Source organism: Nelusetta ayraudi, unplaced genomic scaffold, assembly GCF_046127955.1.
Source record: "Nelusetta ayraudi isolate G7.1 ecotype Tasmania unplaced genomic scaffold, CSIRO-AGI_Nayr_v1 ptg000016l, whole genome shotgun sequence".
Classification (NCBI taxonomy): Eukaryota; Metazoa; Chordata; class Actinopteri; order Tetraodontiformes; family Monacanthidae; genus Nelusetta; species Nelusetta ayraudi.
Window position 1 is genome coordinate 5721141 of NW_027466066.1, and position 25983 is coordinate 5747123.

Below are 25983 nucleotides of genomic sequence, written 5' to 3' on the forward strand. Positions count from 1 at the left end.
ATTAGACTTGTTGCATAGCATGAAGTGTCTAATTGGAGCGCGAAGAAAAAAAATACATAAATTCTAATAATCAGGAATATCATTACTATACACTCATTTCTGTAGGATCCTCTTTTACACAGAGTACAAATGAAACTGTCACAACAGACCACGTCACAAAGTTCATTTGCATTTATTTTCATATTAAACAGTGTAATTATAAACATTTCATTCAATTACACTAAGCATGATAAATATGAAGTAAAAATATTTTTTTGAAATCTACAAGTTTTCTACAAGACTTGATTTCACGTCCGCTTTTCTGTCTTAATTTAATGTTGTTGTTGTTTTTAGCCAACGACTGTGATATGTTCTTCTGATCAAACTCATCTTTTTTTTTTAAGTTACAAAATGAAACCTCATACCAATAACTCAGTTACAACATCATTTCCCATGTACAGACAGACAGAGAGAGATAGAGAGAGAAGGAAAAAAAAGTACATTTACATACAGTTCAACATTAAGTTACGTTTCTCAAATGTGCAAGATTAAGCAAATGTATACTGGAGTCCAAATAAAAAAAAAAAAAAAAAATGACAACAAAGAGGGTTCATTTAAATAAAATGTTCAAGTCTGACTGAAGGGGGCAGGGCTGCTGGTTGGAGGGTCTACGGGACTGTACAGTGTCCTCAGTACGGAGCCAGGCGCTATCTACTACAGGTGGAGTAGAGGTCATGTGACCACACCTTTTAGTGGTCTTGGACATTATAAAAACATACAGTAACTGTATCACTTACAGTTTTTGTTTTTTGAAAGAAAAACTTTTCTATTTTCTTTTTTTTTTTCTTTAAATAGCTGTACATGAAGACTGGAGTTTGTGAAATGCTCAAAAACACAACAGGAGAAGAAGAGAAAAAAAATTCCATCAGAACAGGAATCAAGTTTGACACATTTTCTTTTTCTTTTTTTTTTTTAGATTTTAGAAAAAGGCAAAAACAAAAACTAAAAAAAATCCATGACACCAAAGTGGATGAAAGCAGCAGTGATTACACTGTTTTGTTCTCGTAGTGAAGCTAAAAGTCCCTGCAAGACGCCCGAGAGACGGCGCCACATTCACCACGGCTCCTCCCACCCACTCCCACCACTGAAACTGATTGCACGTCATGTTTCTTCATTCAAACCTTTTTAAAAAATAAAATCTCCCTGTTGCGGTTTTCACCACGATTCAACTTGTCAGTTAAGATTTTGTAGCGTTAAAATCAAACAGTGCAGCTGTCCTATTTTTTCTTTCTTTTTACAGCATCACAGGCACCAAAAGACCAAAGAACAAAAAAACGACCCAGTGTCTCACTTAGTGGGACAAACTACGAAAGAAAATTTGGGGCCACAAGAAGAGAAAAAAATATTACAGGAAGGAGATTTTTATTTAAACTGTCATTTCCGTCAGTTGAAATTTCGTGCATAAAGTAAAAAATTTCGTGAAAAAAGTCGACGTTAAAAATTTTGTGGATAAAGCCAAAGTGGAAATTGGCGAGTAGACTTGATGGAGGCTGGATTAACCCAGTTACCCACTGCCGAAAACAGGTGTATAACACAAGGTTCACACACAGTAAACGGGAAACTGGCGAAAGTGGAAGTGCTCCAATAGACTTGCGCGCAGAGCCTTTCGACTTTATTCTCGACATTTTGACTTACTTTACGTTGACATTAATTGCAAAATTTCGATTTTATTCACAAACTTTCATCTATTTTACGTCTACTTCATTCTCGAAATTTTGACTTTAATCTCAAAATTTCAACTTTATTTTTACCTGAATTTTTTTCTCTTCTTGTGGCCTCCAATTCTCTTCCGTACGAACCCATCTGAGCATCAGATACTAAAAGTTTTGCGGGTTTTTTTTCCTTCCTCGACGACTCCGCCGTGAATGTCGCCGAGCAAACGTCGACTCGACGACACCGAACAGTCTTTACCAAGACGTCTCAAATATACGAAACTGCCGAGTGTAAAAGTTCCTTTGAAACATAAATAATCACACAGCGGCGCAGAACTGCTCTTTAAAATAAAAAGAAGCTGCAACGCTCTCTTGAAAATGTTGCTACGGAAGGACAGCGCAGGCTTGCCGCCATCTCGTCGGGAAACACTGATCGACGCCCGAGGTGTTACGGAAAAAAAAAAAGGCAACCACAGAAATAATCGCACGACATGAAGAAGAAGCACAAAAAAAAAAAAACAAATCAAAGCTTAGATCTTCAGTTTGGCTCAAATTAAAGAGCTTATTCCTATTTGGCTGTAGCCTCACAAGCCAGAGCAATATAATAAGTATGAGAACCATCATTATTATAATCATTATTTTAGGGTCAAAAGGTCAATGCATAATTCCTGGCCAAGGAGAACACTTTGACGCAAACAAACGCTTGCAATGTGCTCGACGGCTCTTCGAAGTGGCTTGGCTCCCCCGCTGCGGGTTGATTGCACTGACCTGGCAACCGAGCTGACGAAGCGTCTCTAGACTCTCCGACTCTAAGACTCTCAGACTGGGCCTTTTGTCCGTCCGTCCGTCCCCCTGAAGCTGGCTGTTGCAGCCGCGGCCGTCTCCTCCAGGCGAAGAGCAGCTCTGCCTGACAGAAGAAGCGTCTGCAGGTTCGTCCCACAGACTCGTCATCTGTCCACTTTCAGCAGTTCCTCCTCCGGGAAAAGTGTGAGCTTAGCTTCATGTTTAGTCAGTTTTTCCGTTTTTTTTTTTTTTTTTTTAAAATGAATATTATTATTACTATTAGTGTTGTCGAGAGGGGCTCCTCGTTGAGAAGGTTAGTCCTTTTCTCCATCTTCGCTGCTTCCTAAGGTGAACAAGAAAACAAAAATTTAATTACATTTTTTGTTTTTGGAGTTTTTGCATACACCAGGCGTGGGCAAACTATGGCCCAGGGGCCATACGTGGCCTGTTGAGTCATAAAATAGCTGCGTTTCAATTTTCTTTTTTTTTTTCACTGTTTTAAGAGTCATTTCAATGAAGAGCTAAATACAGCGGGGCTTCAAAGACTCTGATTCTGTTGTAGTCAAAACGATTGCCCAGCCCTGGCACACAAACCATCTTTTCGAGTGGCGGAGCCGACGTACGCACCTCCTTGCTCGATGTCCGAGTCGGTGAGATGCGTGAGCGAGAAGCTGGCGATGCTGGCCGGCGAGATGGAGAAGCGGGAGTAGCTGGACGAGCTGCTCCAGCTGGGCTCCGACGGCCGGCCGGCGGCCTGCGGCGGGGAGGAGAAAGAGGACGACAAGGACTTGGAGGGGAGGCCGCCGTCCTTGGACAGGAAGGCCGGCGCCGGCGAGGAGAAGTCGTCGTCCCACTCGAAACCACCGCCTGCGGAGATTTTGGAGGACAGGTTCAGCGCACGGCCGACAAAAGACGGCAGAGAGACCACAACTTTGGAGGCCTTGAGTGGTCTGGCACATAATAAGAGCATTCGGTAATAAATAGAGTTCTAAAATTTTGATTTTTTTTTTTTTTTACATTACAGTATGACTAGAGTTTGTGTAATGCTCAAAAAAGGCAAATAAATAAATGAATGAATAAAATTGTTCATGACACCAAAGTGGATGCAAGTCGCTCAAGAAAAGGCGCCACATTCTCCACGGCTCCCTCTGCCGACTGATCAACGACTGAGACGCAACGACGCCGTAACAGCAAGCGGTCGGCATTGAGTGGGTTTTGGCTTCACCTTCTTCATCGGTGGAGCTCTCAGAGTTGGTGAAGCGGTTCAGGTAGCCGGAGGTGGGAGGGCTGCGGTACTCCGGCACCGGACTGTGTGAACCTGTGGAGTGCTCGCCGAGCTCCTTGGTGGGCGTCTCCTAAACGGGAGGAAGTTGTACAGTGGTGATGAGTACTGAGAGGTGAGCTTATTAGATGCATCAAGAAAACAGAAGAACAGTTTATAGGAATAATATTATAAGTGGATAGACTTAAAAGTATACAGAAACATTTTGAAGTTAATTCTGAATTTGACTAGGAGTGAAAATAATTTTTACGTAAAAATACGGCAGTGGGTGAGGGAGGAGGGGGGAAAAGAGGAGTCGGGTTTACCGGACGGATAGACCTGGGTGTCATCTGCGTAGCAGTGAAAACGAATACCAAATTTATGGAAAAAATTGCTGAGTGGGAGTAGGAAGATGATGAAGAGGAAGGGGCCTGGGACACAGCCCTGGGGCACACCTGGAATGCCGGGGGAGAGCTTTGAGGTCATGGATTTAATATGAATGAACTGTCATTTGTCAAGAGTGAAACCACAGCAGGGGCTTGAGAGTGATGCTCGTGGAGGTTGCGGAGGACGAGGATGGAGATTAAACCGGAGTCAGCTGCCAGGAGGAGGTCATTAGTGATTTTAATGAGGGCTGTTTCTGTGCTGTGGCTGGCACGGAAACCGGACCTGAATTGTTTATAGAGACTCGTTTGGTTGAGATAGGAGTGAAGTTGAGAGGAGACAATTTTTGTTTCTTACCTGGTCAAACAAGAAGACGGTGACATCATCAAAGAAGGACACGGCTCTCCTGGCGCCGTTGGCGCCGCCCTGGCCAGGTCCCGCTGAAGTGGCCGTGTCGATGTTGAGGGTGGTGGGTTTCAACAAGCTCTTCAGGTTCTTGGCGCCGCTCTCGTCCGAGACGATGACCGGTACCGGGTGAACCGTGTCGTCCTCGCTGTCCTCACTGGAGCTGCGCAGCCGGTAGGCGTGGACGTCGTCGTCCGAGTCCTCGCTGTTCTCGTCCTCCTCGTCGGCATCCGCACCGTCCTCGGGCCGCTCTGGGCCAGATGCCTCCCGCCTCCCCAAGTAGCGGCCTTCCACGTCTGGCTCTTTGATCTTCTGCCCGTCGTTGGCGTAGGTGCGGGTGAGTTTGGCGTGGCCGGAAGACTCAGGTGGCAGCTTTGAAGGAGGAGGAAGAGGACGAGGAGCAGGGGGCGGGGCCGGCAGTTCGAGATCTATCAGCAAGTCGGGCTGACTTCCTGTCAAAACCTCAGCTGTGTTGCCGTTTTTGATGTGAGACGTATTAAGTCCCACCTCCTCCGCAGATCTCTCTCTCGTTTCACCTGAAGTCTCTCCAGCATGACGATCAGACGACTCTGATCTCTGCTCTTCAGCAGCTAATGATAATTCGGGCAGAGAGAATAATGAATCTATGTCTCTTTCCAACTGTGCTTGGAGAGCAGGAGCTCCGGCATCGTCAGAGTTCCTCATCCAGGCGTCTTCGCCAGAGGTTCCTATTGCGTTGTCTTCTGACTTCTTCTCTGGTTCCGACTCGTTGTCCGAGAAGTACGCAGAATCTCTGTAATTGCTGCCCATGAGCGGCTCTTCCACTGGGGCCACCTGATCTGGTTGAGGACCCTCGTCAGGATCGTCGTGCTGGGCGTTCAGCGCCGCCTCTACTTCTGATATCACTATTTCTGGTGGAACCAAATTGGTTGCTGACATGGTCTCTTCCGTTTCCTCTCCCTCCTCTCTAGCCACCCCTAGGCCATTTTTGACAGGGGAGTGGTCGCCGACGCCGGGCTGAGAGTTCCACTCCGGAGACTCCAGGTTCTCTGTCTCGTAGCCGCTGTCCGATATTTTGTAGGGGGGCTGCAGTTTGTGTTGAGCCGTTTGTGTGCTCAACTCTTCCGCTTGTTCATCTAGTCTGTGGATGTCAAGAGAGTCTAGCGAGTCGGGCGTCTCTGCCGAATTGTCCACGGTGGGTAAATTGGTGGACGCACTGTCCTCCAGCAGACTGTCCTGGCTGATCTGGTCCAAGGATGGCCCAGATACCAGCAGTGAAGACCTGACAGCAGGGCAGCCGTTGGTGTCCAAAAGAGACTCCTCGTGGTCGGACAGAGTGTTTTCCAGGTCGAGGTCAGCTTCCTCTATCAGCTCACTGAAGAGGTTGTTGCTTGTTTGGTCTTCGCCATCACCGTTGTCTGAGGAGAAGGTGGGGACTTCAAAGACTTCAGGCGTTTTGCTATCAAAGGGATTACTGTTTTTGTCTGCTGAGGTTCCAACGTTGTCTTCAAGGCTGGGGATCGTGGCATCTGTACACAGAAAGTCTGAAACGGCACTTTCAGAGATTGTGGGCGCGTTGCTATCAACTTGACCGGTGACGGTGATCTCAAACCTCTCTGAGGTAGAATCGAAACCAGAGTCCTGAACCCTGTCTGTGGACTGCGTCAGACCAAGGTCTTCGTTGGAAGAAATATTTCTAACTGGCAGCTGGATGCTCGAGTTATCATCTGCGACAACCGTGATTGAAGGCACCACTGTTTCACTTCCCGCCCCAGGCTGACACAACTCCACCAGACTGGCACTTGGAGGGTCTACACGCTCCTCTGTGGAAGATATGCTACTGGCTGCAGGCCTCAAATAAGTATCTGTTGTTTTTAAGCTGGTCAGGTTTTCAAGGTCGTCCCAAGAACGCATTCTGAACGTGTCCTCTGGTTCATGGGCCAGACCAGGCAAAAGGAAATTATCCTGTGGACTTGGGAAACTGGATCGATCTCTCAGAAGGTTCTGATCTTTGAGAAACATAAAGTTGTCCTCCAGTTTCTCAGTGTTCAGAAACCGCCTCGCGTCCATGGTTTCCCCCTCCAGCCTCAAAGTATCTGGGAGGTGAGGGGCTTCTGAGCGATCCCCTAAAAAAGAATCCCCATAGTTTTTAAATGCGTCCAAATCCTGGCCTTCGAAAGGCATACCTTCGTGGAAAGAGTTCCCATTGCGCTCAGGAAGCTCCACAAAACCTGTTCTCCAAGAGGGAGAGTCCTCTTGCTTCGGCTCCCCTTCGGTGAAAATGTTATTGTGGTATGGACTGTCGTTCTCAAGAGACGACCATACGTGGCTGTCGGGTAGGTATGAGTCCTTGGAGTCGATGCTTTGGTGGAAGAAATCTGCATCTGTGCTAGACTCATCCAAACGGACATCTTGGAGAACAACAAAGTCTTGGTGACCCGTACTGAAGCCCCGTCTGCCTCCATCTCCCCTGCTCTCCCCTTGTTCCTCCAGCTGTATGTAATAATCACTTCCGTCCGATGGTTTCTGAGCGTCAAAGACTGGAACGATTCCAGGTAAACCCGAAGGAATGTCACCGCTTTCTTTGCCCGCAGCTCTTTGTTGGGGATCGGGGAAATGAGCCTGGATGTCTTCCCTGGAAACAGGGAAGAACATGCTGTGGTAGTTGAGAGTCGTATCCAAGCCTGAGCGGCCGTGGTTGCCTTCGTAGTGGTCGTGTTTGGCCGCCTCCCAAACGTACTCGAAGCTCAATCCTTTGCTGGTTTCCGTGACCGTGAGAATCTCGTCGATCTCCTGTCGTAGGGCGTCGTCAGCAAACTGATCCAGGATTGGGAAGGAGGAGTGGCTGACGGTGGTCTGCCGGGCGGTGGGATTGGGTTTGAGAGCGTCCCAGCGTTGCTCAAAGTCCTCTTCGATGTCCTTCTGGCCTTGCATGCGCAGGTAGGTGAGAAGACGGTGGACTTCCTCTGCTGTCGCCCGCTTGTCTGGAGACAGCCAGCAGAACTGCAACACCTCGTACCTGCAGTTGCAAAGAAGACCCCAAATCAGCTACTGGAACAAGAAGAAGACGATAACCTCACCGGTGTATGCTCTAGACAACTGATGCATTGAGGGGTTCAACAGTTACCTGAAGCTCAATTTCAATGGTGCTGAGTATTTCAGAAAATTAACTGCTTTAAAAATGGTTGTCGCTGCAAAGACGCTTACAAGCAGAAATTATTCTGAGCATCCAGAGAGAAGTTAGCCTATTCTTTTTTGGATATAATGCATGATAGTAATTTCCAATGTTGCTCTAAAAGGCATATTATGAAAATATTTACCATCTTTCAGAGTAAGGAAGCTCAAGCTGTGGTTTGAAGAGTTTGACTTGCTGGTCCTTGATCACATGGTTGAGAACCTCCCGGTCAGACAGATGAGAATATGGCTGCCCGGCGTTCTCAAACAGCTCCCACAGTGTGACCCCGAGGGCCCTGTGGACAATGAGGGAGACAGAGTTGTTGGCACCTATTGCAGAGCTCAAGTGCAACTTGACCTTAACCTCTTGACCCAGCCACCATAAAAGCATCAACAGTATGTTTTATGGCCAGTCAAACAACTTGAAAGCTGTACCGTAACACCAACACGCCACATGATCCACTGCAAGTGAGCTAATTTGACAAAGACATTTTCTGTAGTTCTTGACTTTCCACTTATTTCAGCTATACCTCACACATCACAGATTAGTTGTTCGCAACAACACCTCCCAATCAGGTTTGCATCCACACCTTTGGAGAACACTTTGCTTTTGCTCCTTTCTAAACATGTGAAAGGTCCAATAAAGCATCAGTTTTAGCAGTAAACCTGTTGCAGGAAGCTATAACAAAAGTGCTTGATATGTCATTTTCCGGAGTTCTGTAGATTTTTTTTGGTTAACCGTACCAGGCCTCTTCACTGGCGCCTATAACAAAAAATAATGATCTAAAAAAAAAAAGAAAAAAAAAGGGTATAATATGGGCGTTTATTTTTAATGAGATTTGGTTGGACTTGGACATTGTGATTAATACGTTTTCCAACCTGTCCTGTAATGTCAGTAAGAAGCAGGAATCTGGCACCTACCACACATTGCTGGGCTTGGTCTGCTCCGTCGTAATCACGCCGCCGTGGCGTTCACCCACCAGTTCAGGAGCCAACCAGCGAAGAGGCGCAAACACATCGTCTTCTGTGATGATGTAATCCTCCTATGATCACCGCGTAAAGACATCTCATTTCACATTGAGTGTTATGCTATTTTTAAAAACCTTTTTAAAAAAAACAAGGCACACAACAGTGATTAGTAAGTGCTTCAACAGGTGTTTAGGTTGTTTCTCAGCCACAATTTGCGCTTGCACTCTGCCTCTTGATTTTTGTTTTCCTCAGGAATAGATTTAGTGAATGATCCTACCTTAGAAGTGCTAAATGAAACAGCCACACTGACAGATCAGCAGTATTTGAAGAATTCAGATGAGCAAAGAGGCTCGAGAAATTTGCAATGAGTCAAGTTACTCGACTCAGATCTCTTGGGTGAATATAAAACTAAGCCAAAGGCCAACATTAGCCTGGGATTACTTTGAGGAAGGTTGTCAGACATCACTACTTTCAGGATATTTTAGAGGAAAATAAAGGCTTAAAAAAAAAAAAAAATCAAGCCCGCTCTAACTTCCAAATGTTAAGTTTTAAAACAAAAAGAAATTAGTGGTTGCATTTAATATTTTGTTTCGATACCAAAAACATGATTGATAAAAAAAAAAAAAAAAAATGATGGTAACATGGCTAAATATAAAGATGCTCACTTTGTATCTGTATGGGCCAATTCCATAGTCTCCAACTTTGACAGTGAGGTCTGCGGTCAGGTAGCAGTTCCTGAGGGCCAGATCACTGTAAGAGATTATAGAGGGATATTAAAGTTACACAGCAGAAAACAATTAGCTCCAAATGAGTTTATTCACTGATGATTCCACATTCACAGATACGACCTTGATCTCGCATCATCACCGATATTATACTGATAACCCTTATGTGTTCACATTGTTAAATTGTAGACAAGGAAGAGGTGAGCAGACACACAACCTTGTACAGGCCACGCAATAATTAAGGAGGGGAAAACACAGGAAATTCCTCTAAGTTCATTGGCCTCTGCTCTTCACCTTGAAACCAGACTCGCACACGAGCTATTCCTGACTCGTGCATGCAGCGGGAGGATTTGGTTTCTGGAGGGAAACACGCTACTGTGCGGACCTTCTTGTTGTAAGGCTGCCAGGAGATGGCGTAAGAGGCTCTGAGCGCCTCCCCCCGCCAGCTGATAAAGCAGCCATATGGTCGTCCATTCACGCCGGGGCGAGGGAGGCGAGCTTTGGTTGCAGCCAAACAGCAAACAAGTGCTGACGCCGGCGCTACCCGCACCGACGCGGCCACTGTCAGAACCCCTGAAACCCACGCAAGATGAATGGAGATTTATTTTAAACCCGCCTTCTGCCCCTGGCCCGGGTCCAACATACAGTAGCGCCGCCTCATTTAGCCACTTCTGCCTCCGCGGCGATGTTCGCTCCTTTTCGAATAAGACACCCGCGGCAGTTTCTGCAAAGCGCGTCATTCACACTTCCCAGATCCCGGTAAGGGTTTCGTTGGGATTAAAATCTCTATTTTCTGGAGTCACACGGCAGCTGACGAGCAACTTTCGGTGTGAAGACACGGGTTCAAAAATACACACGCACTATAAGAGTCAAATATTGTATCAGCAAAAACAAGAGCAGGATAAATGTAGGGGAGCAGATTCTTTAGGGAATTAAAACGAGAACACTCGGCGCAGACGTAATTTTCACATTACACCATGATGGTTTTAGGAAGGAGGGGTGGCATGAGTTGGGATTTTTTTTTTTTTTTTTTTTACAGAGTCTCAGTTTCAGACTTGGCAGCCTACCGGACTCTTGCTGGGCGGTTTTATGTCTGAGGTACCAGACCATCGATTGAAATTTGACCGTCGTTGTTGTCATCGCAACATCAACATAGACACACATCACAGAGAAGTGCTTCAACTGCAGCGAGTTTAACGCAACAAAACGGGTACGTTTGGTTCATGCATGTGTGTCCACATAAGTGGACAACTGGGGGAATCTGCTTGCTACCATGCAACAGAGCTGGTTCAATGGGACTGTATCAGTAGTAGGGAGTTGGGTTTCCTCTCTCTCTCTCTCTCTCTCTCTCTCTCTCTCTCTCTCTCTCTCTCTCTCTCTCTCTCTCTCTCTCTCTCTCTCTCTCTCTCTCTCTCTCTCTCTCTCTCTCTCTCTCTCTCTCTCTCTCTCTCTCTGACAGTAAAAACACTTTTTCCCCCTGCGACACCAGCGTCAACTCACACTCTGGGACTTACATTATATGCGGATCATAGGCAAAAAGACACCAGCAGGGTCTTATTGAATATGGATGCTTTCATCACAAATATTTACGTCTTCTTGCGAGTTGCGTCGCCGGGCTCCTGTTTGGTTTTCAAGCAGTATTTCATGACCGGTTCAAAAAGGGCCAAAAGCAGTTTTCCTCCTGAAAACTCTGATTCATTTTTAATACACAGTATGTGAAGCCTGAGGAATCCCTTCAAAATACAAGCGCCATTGAAACAACGCCCAATGTCGGGCTATCCTTTTACACGCAAAGAGCAGCATCATCATATCCCTCTGCAGCAGGGGACAGCTGACACTGTGGCAATGCGTGGGAGCTGTGTAATTGGAACTCCCCGGGCTTATTCTGAGCATGCAAGATGGAGCTGATGAGCTGAGCAGCGTATGTTATTCACAAGCCACGCGTTCCCAGCAGCCACCCACCCCCCCACCCGTGCCCCGACCCCTCCCCTCCCGCCCTCACCCGCTAGTAGCGGAGCATCGAGAGCTGTGCAAGGGTAAAAATGAAAACGAAACGCTGCCTCCCTGCCATGCACGCCTTTTTTGGAGAACAGTCGGCCTCCAGTGACGTTACAGTGCAAGTCACATTCGACCTCGGTCTTTCATATTTTACAAGGTCCGGAGACGCATATTCACCACGATACAACACATGTTGTAAAAAGGTTCCAATTACACCAAATAATATCTACAAAAATACTAATAATCTTAATTGAAATCCATATTAGATATGACAGAGTTCGATATAGCTTAGTAGAAAAATGAGAACTTTCATATTCCAATGTCACCAAATTGAAGGCTTTAAAAAAAAAGAAAAAAAAGACAAAATGCTATAAAACATGAGTCTAAAACTGCAAAACGCATTTTGTGGATCGATCTGTTTTTATTTTGGTTGTTGTTACTCAAGTGTGTTAAATAAATGAATGAATGAATAACGTACTGCTGCTGTAACAATTCAATTTCCTGTGACGGATTAATAAAGTATCTATCATCATCATCATCATCATCATCGAAGGCAAAAAAAATATGTGAGAGTTGTGCGTCCGGCTCATTGGCGAGAAATTAACTGCACGCCGCATGAGCGTTGCTACCTGTGCAGGAAGTTGTGTTTGTGGAGGTGAGTGACACCGGCGGCGATCTCGCAGGCCATCCGCTGCAGCTGCAGCAACTCAGCGGTCCTGAACCTCCAGTCCTGCTGAGACAGGTATCCACGCAGATCCCCCTGGCAAACACACACACACAGAAGCAAAGGCCGTCAGTATGAGGCGGAGGACGTCTGAACAGACGCACACCTATTTCCCTCACGACCAGTCTGATTCATAATTGAAGGTGAGTCGGTGAGATGAGATTCATGCACTGCACAGCGACGACCACACTGGGGCAGCAGACCAGGCTTGCTGTGGCCTCACTGGTGATGTAGAGGACCAAATATGGCTGGCGCAGTCTAACGGACCGCTACACTGTGGTGTCACAAAGACTTATTAATAAATAGTGAGCTCTGCTCAGGAATGACTACATCCTCTGATTGCGATACATGTAAAATAAAATACACACAACAACTCGTTTTGAAATGTGGAAGAGGGTCCCACACCGGCAGATGAGGCATTCCGAGTTGATTTGTCACAGCCCGACATAAATAAACAAATGCACATGGTTGGAGGGTGATATCAGGTCTAATGTTACCCGTCAGACTGATCACACTGAGCGGCCGGGAAGTCAAAACAAAGTCCCGCAGAGCCAAATTGAATAACAGGTGTCTGTCCAGACATAAATCAAATGATACAATTTCACCACATACTAATTTAATGGCTACGCATTCAAGTTGAGTTGGACTCAGTGGTTTGGTTGTTTTGAAGCCTCAGTGGGTCAAACTGGGTGACACTTAAAAGGAGTGGGGTCAGCAGCACTGTAGGGTTTTACAGTGATCGACAAAACTATACAGCAGTTACAAAAACACTCAAATCAATCCATGTACGACAAACAACCAAAGAAGATGTGCAAAAGACAGTCAAACTGTGCAGAGGCAGGGATAAGCAAGGTTTCCTAAGCCATCAGCGCATTATTTGCCATCGAGTCCAAATGATAAAATTATACTATTATACAAATAAATAGATAAACAAATAAATAGAAACTCTTAAGAATACAGAAGGCCGTTCAATCAGTTGGATGACGAATGCAGGTGATTTTTTTTTGGAGGGGATTTTGACACAATAGTTGCTGCTTGCTTTTGATTTAAAATGACTTCTTACATTCTATCGAATGCAAACACAAACACATTACATCTCTGACATCGGTTGACCCGTTTTTTCTAAATACCACAGTGCACCGGCAGCTGAAAGAGCCCACTTGTTATGCATTTCCTCTCAATAGTCTCATTGACTTGTCATCCTAAATGTATCAACCATCCAGCTCCCCGAGTGACCTCCCCCGAGCTTTGACGTCCGCGCACGAACTGAAACCCGATATGAAAATGGACCTCTCGTCCCTCTACCACGCACTTTCAGTTCGAGGGTTCCCTCTAGCAGCTGGAGAGTATTATGACACGATGCGGGGAGCCCAGATTAGTTATTCACATGTCTGCACGAACGCATATGAACGGGGCACGACCACCACAGTGTGGGGGCAAAGAAGAGAGACAAAAGAAGAAAGGACACTGCGAAAAATAATTTTAAATCAACACAGCTTTACAATCCTGATTTGTAACTGTTCCAACTGTAAAACCTTCAGCGCTGCTCCCCCCCTGAATGATGAAACTATGACTTGAACAGTATATATATAATACGGAATAGGGATGCAAGTGATCGATTAATACATTAATCGTTAGTTGATTGACCTTATTGATCAATTAACGGTTAAGTGATGAGTGCCGATTTGTCTTGAGAACCTAAATTTCACAATGAGAAATGTGTGAGAAAGACATTATTGAACCCTTAAATAATGTTGAGGGTCCAATGTGACCCATTTTCACATTAGAGAGCAGTAAAAACACCCCAAACATTGATCCTCTGACTTTGAGTTGACTTCTAATCACATTTCAATGTTTGTTTGTTTTTTAAAAAAGGTGTTTAAAAGTAACTTGTTCTATATTGTGACCATCACAGTGTCTACAGGTGAATTTCTCTCTCCTGCTAGTACACCATTATAATGATATGAACTTGTAAAAAAAAAATTATTGCAATTAATTGCAACTAATTTAATCAATTCAATTCTTAATCAACAATTAATCAATAAGCGATTAACTGTTAACATCTCCAATACGGAACTCATTGGTATGCAGGAGTCCTACACACTCTGTGCAAATACTTTTTGCAGAAAACCCTTTTGTAACATTCTCGTTATTTTCCCGTCTCCCACCGGCTCCCAGCTGCTCGAACACAACGAACCGCGCGGGAGTCACATCACACGGGGGCATGTTTGCTCAAAATGTCAGGTCACATGCAGTCGCCGAGCACGGCGCTCCCCGAGCCCGGGCGCCGGAACAAAGGGCTGGCTTTTCTCTGAGCCACCCGCCCCCCCCCCCCCCCTCCCCTGCGAGCGGGTTTAAAGCGCAGCTCTTACGTAAGGCCGTCCGACGGCCATCGCGTAAACAACAAACATTAAAGGAAGCGCAGCGTGGTAAACAGGCGCGGCTCCGGGAAGCCGTCTTCAAGGAAGGGTTATATTAGAATGTATGGTAAGCGACACCCTGAGCGTCTGTCTGCCTGTGATGGCTCGGCAGCAGGTGATCAGGGCTGAGTTTCGGAGGGGGAGTCGATGGAGCGCGGTGGTGGTTGGTGTTGGTGGTGAAATAACACTCGGTGCACAGGGCTAAAACAATTAGGGCTTGTGTCTGACGGATAAAGAGCCGAGACAGACGCTAACGCTGCAGCCAACACGCGACTTAATAACAGAAAAAAACTCCGCTGAGTTACTTTCTCACGGTTTGTGAGAGTAGAAACGGTTGAAACTTTTAACCATTTCACAAACTCACTGCTCCACCGCTCCACACCGCTCTGACTCGGACTGGGGTGAAACAACAGTTTGACGCCTGCGATGAAAATGCAAACCTGGCAGTGGACAACAATCTGCATGCGAATTGAACATGGTTGTCGGTGCACGACCAGAGCCGCAGCCTCACTGTGAGATGCTCATCCCAAATTCCTGACACTGTCAGAATCTGGTCGCAGTCTATCTTTGGTCGCAAGTCGGTGACAATGGATCATCCTTGAAGCTGTCGCGCAGCGCGGCGCGGACGGGCGGACAGACGGACATCGTTTAAGAGCCAAGACTAAGCAACCAAACTAAGAAGTAGAGGATCGTAAAACAAACCAATGCTGAAAATAAAAAAATGCGATGCCAAATCATTTTGTTGCAAGTTAAGGCTTGAAACAATCTCAATCAGAAAAATGTATTTAAAAATGCAGCAAAACACAGCAGCAGTCATGTAGGTGACCTTCTCCTGTAAACCCCAGTCCCATTGCCAATGGCAACAACACTATGCGTTGACAACAAATCAAAACTCACTTTAATAACAGGGGGAACTGCCGCTTTTAACAACGGTAATAAACAAAGCAGATTAATGACTCTCGACAGCCAGAAGCCAACTGGCTTTAGCCCCCGAGACCCTGAACCAGAGAAGGCTCTGAGGAGGAGGTGCGGGGGTGCATTAGAGGCTGTCACTCACTCAATCTGCGGTATGTGACATTCTGTGGCCCCTGCACCAGTTGCTGCATGTATTCTGATGTCCAAAATGCTTGGAGTCAGGGTTACCCAGCACGGGTGATACAGGACGGAAAAACCGCCATCAATCAGCGGGCTGTCGGGTTAGTGGGGGGGGGGGGGTCGTCGCAGCCGCCGCGTCGGCTTTTTGGGGTTAGACGTGTCCGCCGCGCGGCTGCAGTGTCACGCCTCATGTTACGACATCCAGCCGCTGACTGACAAGCGGCTCGCCGAGGACGACTCTGGCATTCGGGATGAACGGCGAAAAGGCCCGATTTGAAAGACTTGCAACGCGTTTGTAACAACAGGAGTGGGCAGGGGAGGGGAGATAATGACTCCGGGCATCACTCAGTTGTGCGAGGCCGGCGCACATTATCACATTTGACAAACGGGAGGTGGTCTTCATCGGGCTGCTCTCCTCAATGACTCGCAAGTCCTTCCAAGTGACTCACTCTCCTGTCGCAGCTCGGTGTGGGGAGACACCACAGCGACCGCACCGCGGCCGGGCCAAGGGGGTTGCAGACCACCGTAACCTGTTTGGTTACACAACTCCTGGCAGCCGACGCCACCACCGCAACCTCCCACCTCCCCGCTGGACGCTTTGCCGACTCACGGAGACTGAAAGAGACGGCGGCAAAGGTGCTGACGTATTTACAACATCCTGGCTGCAGACGTGCGTTTCCCTTTGCTATGCGCGAGTAAGATGTTGGAGCATCGGCCAGAGAGCGGAAATACACACCGCACCACAGACACAAGCTTCATATAATGTTAAATAACAACCAAACGTAAGCCAGGAGTAGAAGGGAGGGTTGCAGACGACAGTGGTCGGTGACAGGAGAGTGTCAGTCATCAATGACTGTCATCTCCTGTCGGGTTTGAGCTCCCAGTGATCAAGAAACTTTTTTTATTTCTCGAGATCAGAGTTCAAACTAGGGCTGCAACAATTAGAGCAACGTCGTGTTATCGTTATTGTAAAATTGCTGAATGATAAAAATCACACTCCGGCCGCTACATGCTCATTTGCACCTGCAATGCCGTGCTGAGCGCTGAGGGTGGCAGTGTCGCTCGTCGTTTACGTCCTGCAAAAAAACAGAAGAAGAAGAACGACTTCTTCGCTGCGAAGGTGCGAAAAAAATTAGGCCGACGGCTTTGACCGTGAACAGCTAAGCCTCCTTGCAATCAGCAGGAGACAAACTCGGCATGTGTTGGATATCAACACCATTCAATTCCCCAGAGTCCACTTCAGGGCAGACTTTAAACCGGGCTGACTCAAAGGTGTATCTCAGTCTGCTTGTTCTTGCCCACTTGGTTTTCTGTGGTAGAGGGAGCACTTCCCACTCTGTGTGTGCGTCGGCAGGCAACCCCTCGGGTTTATTTAGGAACGGCTGCGTTTGCTTTAGAACCCTACTGCCCCTTACCAACACAGGGACGCTGCGCCATAAAAATGCACAAACACAGCAACTGGCAGCAGCGACACCTGCGGAGCGTAAATGGAGCCAGTCGCTTTAATGGGTGGGAATGTGAGAGGTGCCGGGGCTTTAACTGGCTTAGCGACCGGGGTGAGTGGGTCGTTGGCTGGTGTGAGAGGCTCCCAGTGTCCAGGGATCAGGCGGGACCCGCAGGAGAAGCGGTAAATTGGGGTGATGGAGCCTGGGTCACTCGCTGCGTTTCCATGACAGGTTTTTTGCAAAACAAAAATAATATTTCTAAAATTTTGACCAAGTACAATTGAGAGCTGCAGGCGTTTCAACTGAAAGGTGTGAAGCACATAAGCCGTAATTCGAGATTTCTTTTGAAGCGATTTCCAAAACACATTGACTCACCATCTCACAGTACTCAAAGACAAGCAGGAAGGGGATGGCCTCCACACACTGTCCCAGGCACTGCAGGATGTTTGGGTGCTGCAGAACTCTGAAAGAGAGACGAGCCCAGAACACATTTCAAAAAAGGATAAACACAAAACAGAAAACAACCCACATGATTAAAGACTGAAGGTCAGAGGGGACAGTTTGGGAGGTTTACCGGTACGGGTCTCCCAGCTGGAGGAAATCATTTTGCTCTTTGGCACTGGCATTGGCCTTTAACTCCTTCACCACCGCTCTGGTGCCACCTGGATCTGTGTATATTTCACTCAGGATGACCTGTCAATACACAGACACAGGAGGAGAAAAACTTTGAATATTTTTAAAGTCGTGACAGATTCATAAAATATCTTCCTTCTGCGCTTATTTTGACAAATATAGGTTATCTAGCTTTTAATATCAGTACAAAGTTTATAGACGCTGGATGGTAATAAAAATCAATGTTACCTGGCCGAACCAGCCGTTGCCAATCTCTTGGATGTAACTCAGAGTGTGACGTGGCAACTGAGAACCTGGAGGGCCTTCTGGGAAAAACACACAAAATGTCATGGATGAAACATGGTAATCCGACCATTTACTGTTCATAGATTCCACACCCTTCTTTAAACACTGGGTGAAGTGAAGAAATTACACCAAACCAACCAAACAATTGAAAAAAAAAAGAAAGAAAGAAAGAAAGAAAGAAAGAAACGGATTGACAAAAACAGTGAGGGGCCTCTAACCTGCGATGTGGCCAGGCGGTTGGAGATGCGGGGGTCCGGGAAGGGCCACTGGGGACACAGCAAGCGTGTACACTTCAGCCGGCGACTGGATGGAGGGCGTGTCCTCTGCCGGCGGTGTGAAGTCGATCTCATCGTCGAAGTGGTCTTCAAACTCCTGCATGGATGAGAAGCAGGAAGAGACGGGAAATGAGCAAGAAGACCCCAAAAGCAGAAGAGACGTTGCAGCAGGGACCAATCAAAAGAGTTTGGGGGCGTGGTTATCCCCATTCCCTCCTGGGGAAAAAAAAAAATCTTGCATCCTGGTCACTTGCCGGCCTGGAGACTCTCACCTTGAAGTCGATCTCCCTCTCCTTGCAGCAGGTCACGCAGTTCACCAGCAACACTACCAGAGCCACTAGCGCCGTCAGCGACACCACCAGGGACGTGTAGAGCGACGCCGAGAACGTGTCGCCAGTGCCCGCACCTGGAGTGAGACAAACAAAGAGAGTGCGCTGAGCCGAGCTGGAGTTGGGTGGTGGAGAAGAAGGAAAAAAAAAAAAAGCCTTGTGATGAGCATAAACAGAAATGTGTTTGGCAGAGATACGGCGCTCTGTGAGGCTGCTGGCTCCGCTTTTTGAATCCACCCACAACATAAAAGTTTGACAACAAAAACAAAATGGTGCGGCGCTCCAGCGCGGCTCTCTTATACCTCTGCAGTGGAGGGAGAAAACGCGACGTCACACAAGACAAAGTCGTTATAAAACACTAGGAGGTAAACATCAGTTTCTCTGACGTCAATTAATTCTGAACAACATCCCATTGGGATCCCATCCTGGGTTTTTTTTTTTTGAAAGGCACTAAAGAGATAAACCGCATAAGTGGCAAACAGCAGAGAGCTGCGGATCTCTGTTTTTTTTTATTATTATTATCATTTGCTCGTTCAAGCAATCTAGATGAGCAACTCATGCTGCCTTTTACTGGAGTAATCACTGAAAAAATGGAAAACCACAATATTCCTTCCCATTTGCTTCAGTTCAATGTTGCTAAAAAATGAAGGAAGACACCGTCTCTTAATAACTGTCTCAAATAACTCCTTCACTGTTCAAGGTTGGCCGACAAATGAGCCCCCGTGTTTGAGTTATTTTACACTTTTATTGTTTCCTACATAATTCCATGTGCGTTCATACATATTTTTTTTTTTGAGAATGAAAGAAAAGACACTAAATTCATATAGTGTGTGCAAACCTTTGACTGGTAGTGTATTTAGTAGGGTACATGGCTGCTCGGCGGGAGCTGATTCGCTTCCCGCCTCCAGCTGGCCCGAGCTCTTGCTGCTCTGCCGATGCTGTTGGCCCGCTGCAGCGGGTGCTGTGGTGGACAGCCGCCTTGCAAAAACCTCCCGCTGAGCTTTCTCACCACGACAAGCTGACCAACACACACGGCTATTCTGGGCTCGGTTTTATATGAAAGCCTTCGTTAGCCAACGCCCCACACAATGAATAAGTGTGTCTGACTTGACAAAAGTGGACAGTGGATTTTCTAAAACAGACCTGAGAAAGTTTTGAAAGAGAACAAGAACATTCTTTTTCTCTGTCGTCACAACAACTGCGTGCGAGCGTGCTGAAGGGCGAGTGGCCGTCTTTCCGGTTTGTTCTGTCCCCCCGACGGTCACATGTCTGCTGGCGGGTGAGAATCAACACCTCCAGACCCTCCTTCCGCTCCATTACAAACACCTCTGAGGGGCACATCCTCTGCTCACCTGCACTGCTGTTCTGCCAACAGAGGTTGTTGTGACTGGACTGTTCTGCCGCTCCCCAATTGGAGGGAAACAGAGAGACGATATTGCAGTGAAAAAAATGTGGGAAGCCCTTTGAGAACGAGCAAGGCTGTCCATACTGGACACCTGGTCCACACTGGTCATCACCGTCGGGAGTCACATGGACCTACAGCAGCACTGCATCAAAAGACTCAAACCACATCCACACCAGGGTGTTTAACCAAAGCCTCTGCCAAGCAGGGCCGTGATGATTTATTAACACAGTGCCCAGAGAAACAACAACTGTCCATTTTAGCTGCTAGTGTCAGACACGTACGTGATGTTCAGGTCAACCTAGTCTTGAAACCTTTAAAATGTAATCTACAGCAGAACGGGCTTCATTGACCGTTGAGTGTTGTGATTTCCAGGTTGCCAGATAAGACGCTAATTTAATAAGGTTCAAGGTTTCCAGGGGGAGCAGCCTCACATGAAGCATGCGTAAAACTAGGGTCTTTAACCCACATGACAAAACAGAGAACACCGACAGCGGGCTGTCAAAAGTTCCAATTGTCCCATATTGGATCACTGAGTATCACCCTGTGTGGACCATTAACCTAAAAAACTTGTAAACTTTACGAGGCCTGAATCTAGAGTGAAATCATTTCTTTATGTGTAGACATCCAATAAAGCCTAGTGACTACCCAAAGAACTGCAGGCTGGAAAAATAGGTCAGTCCCAGACACAATGCTGTGACTTGACCACCAGTGGTACTTCGCCAACAGCAAAGCTCAGCAGAGTGGCGGGTAAGACGCTGGGTGACCACCTCATCCAGTCAGATCTATGATTAAAAGAATCGCCAAAGACTGAGAGCCAGTGCTCGACTTCCATTAACCTTCAGCAGCAGCCACAGGCAGGGCTGGTTGACCAAACAGACCCAGGAGTGGAAGCCTTTGATCAGTGCAATGTGCTCGTGTACTTGCGAACGGTAAAAGCGCAGCAACGTTCTACCTCCTAATCTGGCGCCGGCTGCGCACTGCCGCCAACCCCTCTGCAACGAGGATTGCGATAAATAAACAGGTTCTGCGTTTGAAATATGAATGAGAAGAGGAATTAAAGATTAAACCCTAATCAGACACGGTCCAAGTGGCAACGCCGCCCTGTGCAGACACGCACTCCCAACTTTCAAGTCTTTCAAACCGGACAATTAATAATCACCAATTTGAAGGTTGACGCTGCAGGCACCACGACAGGTGACACCTCACGTTTGAAATCTTCCTTAACGCCACACACACATACACACGCACGCATATACGTTCACACGCAACATCGTCCTCTGATTGAATATTGATTTCAGATAAAAACGGTCCTGGTTTTACTTTTCCTCCCACGTCTTTGCATCTGCAATTATAAATGAAACAACATAAGTAAATCCGCTGTGGCAGCGGCTTAACTTGGAGAGTGTTTTTATTGCCTAGTGGAAAAGATTTGGCAGTAATTACAGGTAGCTATTTTAAATCCAAGCGGCACTTGCCGGAGTCCTGCTGGGTGCTGCTGCTGCTGCCGCGCTCAGACAGACAGAATGAACAGCAGACGGGTCGTGGCAGCTCAACATGGAATCGTTCTTGCTCAGTTGGACCTCATCTCAGCCACGGCTGCGTATCATGACTTGGCGGGCGCCACCAAATGACTCAGCTGGTTTTTGGGGACTAATATGGCGGGAGCTGCCAGCTTTTATTTCAGTTCCACTGCATATTTCAATAGGCATTCACGCAAAGGGGGAGGCTGACCCATTTTTACCGATTTCACCCAGCAGCACACGCAGCAGCGGGAGCCTGCGCTTTTACACGCAGGGCGAAGGACGGCAGAGTCTGGCTGAAATAGTCGGGTTCAGCTGAGATGTGACTGTCTGCAGTGGTGGGGAGCGGCATCAAGCTAACAAAGGGGCCTGGGACCTAAAATATTAATTGCAACTGTATTTCAGTGGTCCAACATTGTGCAAAAATAATATGCAACCCCAACAGAGAAGGTTGTAGGCTCGATGCCGGTCAGGGACATAAAAATGGGAGGCCCTGCCTCACTGCTTTGCAATCAGCGACCAAGGTTGAACTGGAGGGTAGGAGGTGGTGTGGTGGACTGGAGTGCACTGATACCTCATCCAAGTTCACCTAACACCCGCCCTCTGAGACACCCATGTTTTGGTCAAATATGCCATCTTCTCTGCAGTGTTTCAGACAACTCATCATTCATGTGATGACGTTCCACCAATGTTCAGGAAGAAAAACAAAGATGGGAACGTAGGAATAATATGGAACCTTCAACAGTTGTAACTGCTGCTTTACGTCGGGAAATGTGAGATAAAGGTGTTCGTACGTTCAATGTCAGGACTTGTTGTAGATATGGTCAAAAAATAATTACTGACATTGGTCCACATTATGTAACAATAGGTGAGATTGAGGTCATTATCCAAAATGACGTAAAAACCAGACATACCGTAAGTTGTTGTATCACCTGAGTGGCACTGCAGTTAGACATCATAAACAGGTTACTTATCCACCTTCACCCGTAATCATATAAAACCCACTTAGCAATTGGCTTTCCAGCTGTCACTCTTTAATACGTCTTCTGTGAAGTATTCCAAAATCTGAATAAAAACACTGTAGCATTAATTCTGCACTGCATCACATGACGGCTACAGAAATTGGGTAAAGAACAAGTTAATGGGTAGCAACAACAAAACACTCTTCCTGGTATTGCAACACCTGCATGCTGCACTATAATAAAGTGAATGTCATCATTGTTAATCATTGACAGGTGTCAATAAGCTTAGAATAGGTTATGGTTACATATTGTGCACTGCAGCGCATTCACCTGCGGGCCTCAATTAACTCAAGCAAGCAGACTATTGAATATAATAAATGTATTAAATAAAAGGTGAAGTAAGAAAACAAACGTTTGTCTTTGACAAAGATGTTTTTGTTTAAACTGAATTGTAGAAGAAATAAATCAGGGATCTCATGATGATAGGATTCAGTGAGACTGTCAGAACAAATATTTAATCCCTTTTGTGCTTTAATCCAAGTATCATGTGATCTACATTTTTCAACTACAAAGGGACCTAATTCACTCAATCTAAAATTAACGTTAACGTCATTAACGTCCCTGTAAAAACAACAGTGGTGAAGGGCAGGTCAGGGTTTTGTTTTTAATTAACAAACAATAAGAAACACTTTCCATGATGATAAACCAAGGTCCATTTCATTGCCCCACAAAGTTGGGCAAATGTCAATGACTGAACCAAACCCCAGTGAAAGATTAAACCACCCTGTTGTACCTGCTGTTGCAACACACTTGTGTTATATCAACACTGACGCACAACTGCTGGTTGGAGGCAGGTTCATGTGTGTGAACTCGAATTAAAATGGGCTGGTTTACATATCATCCGATGTGAAATAAACGAAAGTGACACTTGGGGCTTAAGGCTGGCTAGCGTTTGACGTTGTTATCTATTCGCCGAATCGTGACTGAGACATACGATTTGCTATTATGAGCAATATTTGAAGGGCTGGCGATGCTTTGTAGATATAATGCAGAGCTGCTCGACAATGCATCATAGAATACAGAGTATGTAGAAATATCAATACAGGAAATACCGGTTGTTGTGTTGTTAGCTTTTAGCTTCGGATTGCTAACTGCTAGCCCCGGCGAATGTTAGCTGACACAAGCACCTGCAAGCTGGCTATCTGGGAAATAAACACGAGCTTTTCGGTTTGTCGGCTTCCAGTCGGGTATCTCACCTGGTTTGTGTAGATGGAGAAGAGGGGCACCTTCGCACAGACAGAATGCTGACAGAAAAATCCCAGTGGCCAGCAACAAAACACATCCATGGCCGCTCTTCATTCTTCCAGCTTAGCTGACGAGGTGCTGGCTAATTTGAATCGTCCTTTTAACAGTAAAATGCCAGCAGCTGTCAATTTGACCTTTTAATCATTGACAGTGTGTGCAGCGCCGGTCTAACACACAAGAACGAACATAGTTTGTGCGTATTTAACACGAACGTGAGCCGCTTGCTATTAGCCTCGTCCCTAGCCTCGGTTAGCATCTCGATGCTAATAGTTACAGCTGACGAAAACAAACGCCGCTACGAGTCGTGGTTGCCCGCTGTCCACGGACGCGAAAGCAGCCTTTCGCGACCGTTCATGTCTGCTACGTATAGAGGAATGTTATTCAGAAGCAACGTGTCTAAAATAAGTTAATCAATAGCCCGACTATGAGGAAACACCTCTCCTCCAAAGCGCCATGTTCATTCCACGACGTCACAAAACGGAACGGGGCGTTGAAAAAAAAATATATACCTGAATGTATGACAAGTACCCGAGCCAATCACAACCAAGAAAATCTGTACATCGGAAACACGCAGCGAATCAGCGCTGGGCTTTATTGACTGTCGTGGAAATCCTGTAACAAAGCTGGAGAGTGCTCTGCATGCAGTCATTTGCGAACCATGTGACACAGACTGGGGTGATTACAGAGAGCCACTGATTTGCCTTCTGTCAATTATTCATATTTCCGAGATTAAAACTAACGTGATGGGGTGGAGTGTTGTTCAACATTTCAAGATGGCAACGTGTTTATAACACTATTACCGGGCAGCAGAATACCTTTGACTCCCACTCTTCCCTGTGGTAGCCAAGCCAGAGTTCAGTAACAGTGCTTATGCTTTGTCATTCTCTCGAAATTAGCTATTTATCACATTTTCGATTTATTTATTTATTTATTCATTTATTTATTTATTTATTATTTATTTAGATTCTCATTAGTCTTAGCCTATAAATCTGTCTTATAGGAGAGCACAGGCACTAACTTACTGGTGATAGATATGAAATGATGTAGGGGGGATAAACTACCCCTCTATACCGGTCATCTTATTGCACCTCTCTTGGCTGCATTAAATACAGTAAAACTGTTTTGTTTTGTTGTTTTTTTTAATTTGTGACACGTCCTTCTTATTTGTGGGGGAGAAATCTGGCCTCCCTCTGCTAAACTGGCTGGGTTTTTTTTGTTTTTTTTTTACCCAAACCCCTTTTTTAAAAAATATATTATTACTGTAACTGAGCCATTCATAGTGTTCACACTGTTTGTCTATCTGTGATGATGGTTCAAGTACATACTATAAAGATCTTCAAGCCTTACATCACACACTAATGGGCCAACATTTTCCCCTCAGGATTCCCGGAACTTATGGCTGCCTTAATTAAAACCTGAACAGCGGCAAAGCCCTCCCTGAGCTTCATGTACACCTGTTGTTCTCTTTGCCCAGTGACTTTCTTATAAACATTGTCCCTAAACTAGTCCCCCGTCTGCACTTTTTTAGTTCTTTTTCTGACCTCCTGGATGAGTCATGCAAGCGCTCTTGTGGAACCTGCAGTCGGTGGATTCCTCCTGGGATGGTCCACTGTGCCGGGAGCGTTTCTCCATTTGCGATCGCTCTCGCCATGGTCCAGTGGGCTACTAAAAGCCTTACAAATGGCTTTTGTAAACCTTTGAAGGCTGATGGAATCTACGTGGCTTCATCACGCATCTGTTCCCACATCTGCACTCGTTTTAAAGACCTTTAAGCATGTTTGGCTTTGCTGGAATGATGCAATTAAATAGGTTATGTTTAAATTAAACAGCGGCCTCAGGAAAACGAGTCCAATTATGAACTTAACGCAGGTGCTATAGGAAGAGTGGGCGTAATTATTTTCTCAAGCATGGCCAGGCAGGGTTGGATACATACATACATACATACATAAATTTTTTCCCCCCCATTTTGATAACTCATGCATTTCACCGATGGAGATATTTTTACACGTTTAAGTTCAGGGTTAAAAAACCAAACCCTAATTAATTATTATTTCAACCATAGGTTTGAAATGTATGGCCTTTTTCACTTAATTTTTTTGCTTGTGTGTGCATGTGAGTGAGAAAATTATCTGCTCTGATTAACTGATGAAAGAGGAGGAGGATGCAGAGGATGAGGATGAGGAGGAGGAGGAGGAAGAGAAGGAGGAGGAGGAGGC

General features: G+C 46.1%; 1 protein-coding gene across 2 annotated transcripts; it reads right to left on the bottom strand.

The window, feature by feature from the left end:
* Positions 1–156: 156 nt before the first annotated feature.
* On the bottom strand, positions 157–24242 carry lmtk2 (lemur tyrosine kinase 2). Of its 2 annotated transcripts, none has more exons than XM_076024129.1 (14): positions 23719–24242; positions 18519–18652; positions 18190–18343; positions 17915–17988; positions 17628–17746; positions 17429–17516; positions 11999–12129; positions 9312–9396; positions 8599–8720; positions 7824–7973; positions 4477–7522; positions 3700–3829; positions 3102–3341; positions 157–2817 (listed from the first exon to the last, which is right to left on the bottom strand). In XM_076024129.1, exons 1-14 carry the CDS (start codon positions 23819–23821, stop codon positions 2789–2791), a joined length of 4605 nt encoding a protein of 1534 aa, XP_075880244.1. In that variant the 5' UTR covers positions 23822–24242; the 3' UTR covers positions 157–2788. The 2 variants fall into 2 exon arrangements, with proteins under 2 accessions (XP_075880244.1, XP_075880243.1); XM_076024128.1 differs by having other exon boundaries at positions 17915–17991.
* Positions 24243–25983: the final 1741 nt, after the last annotated feature.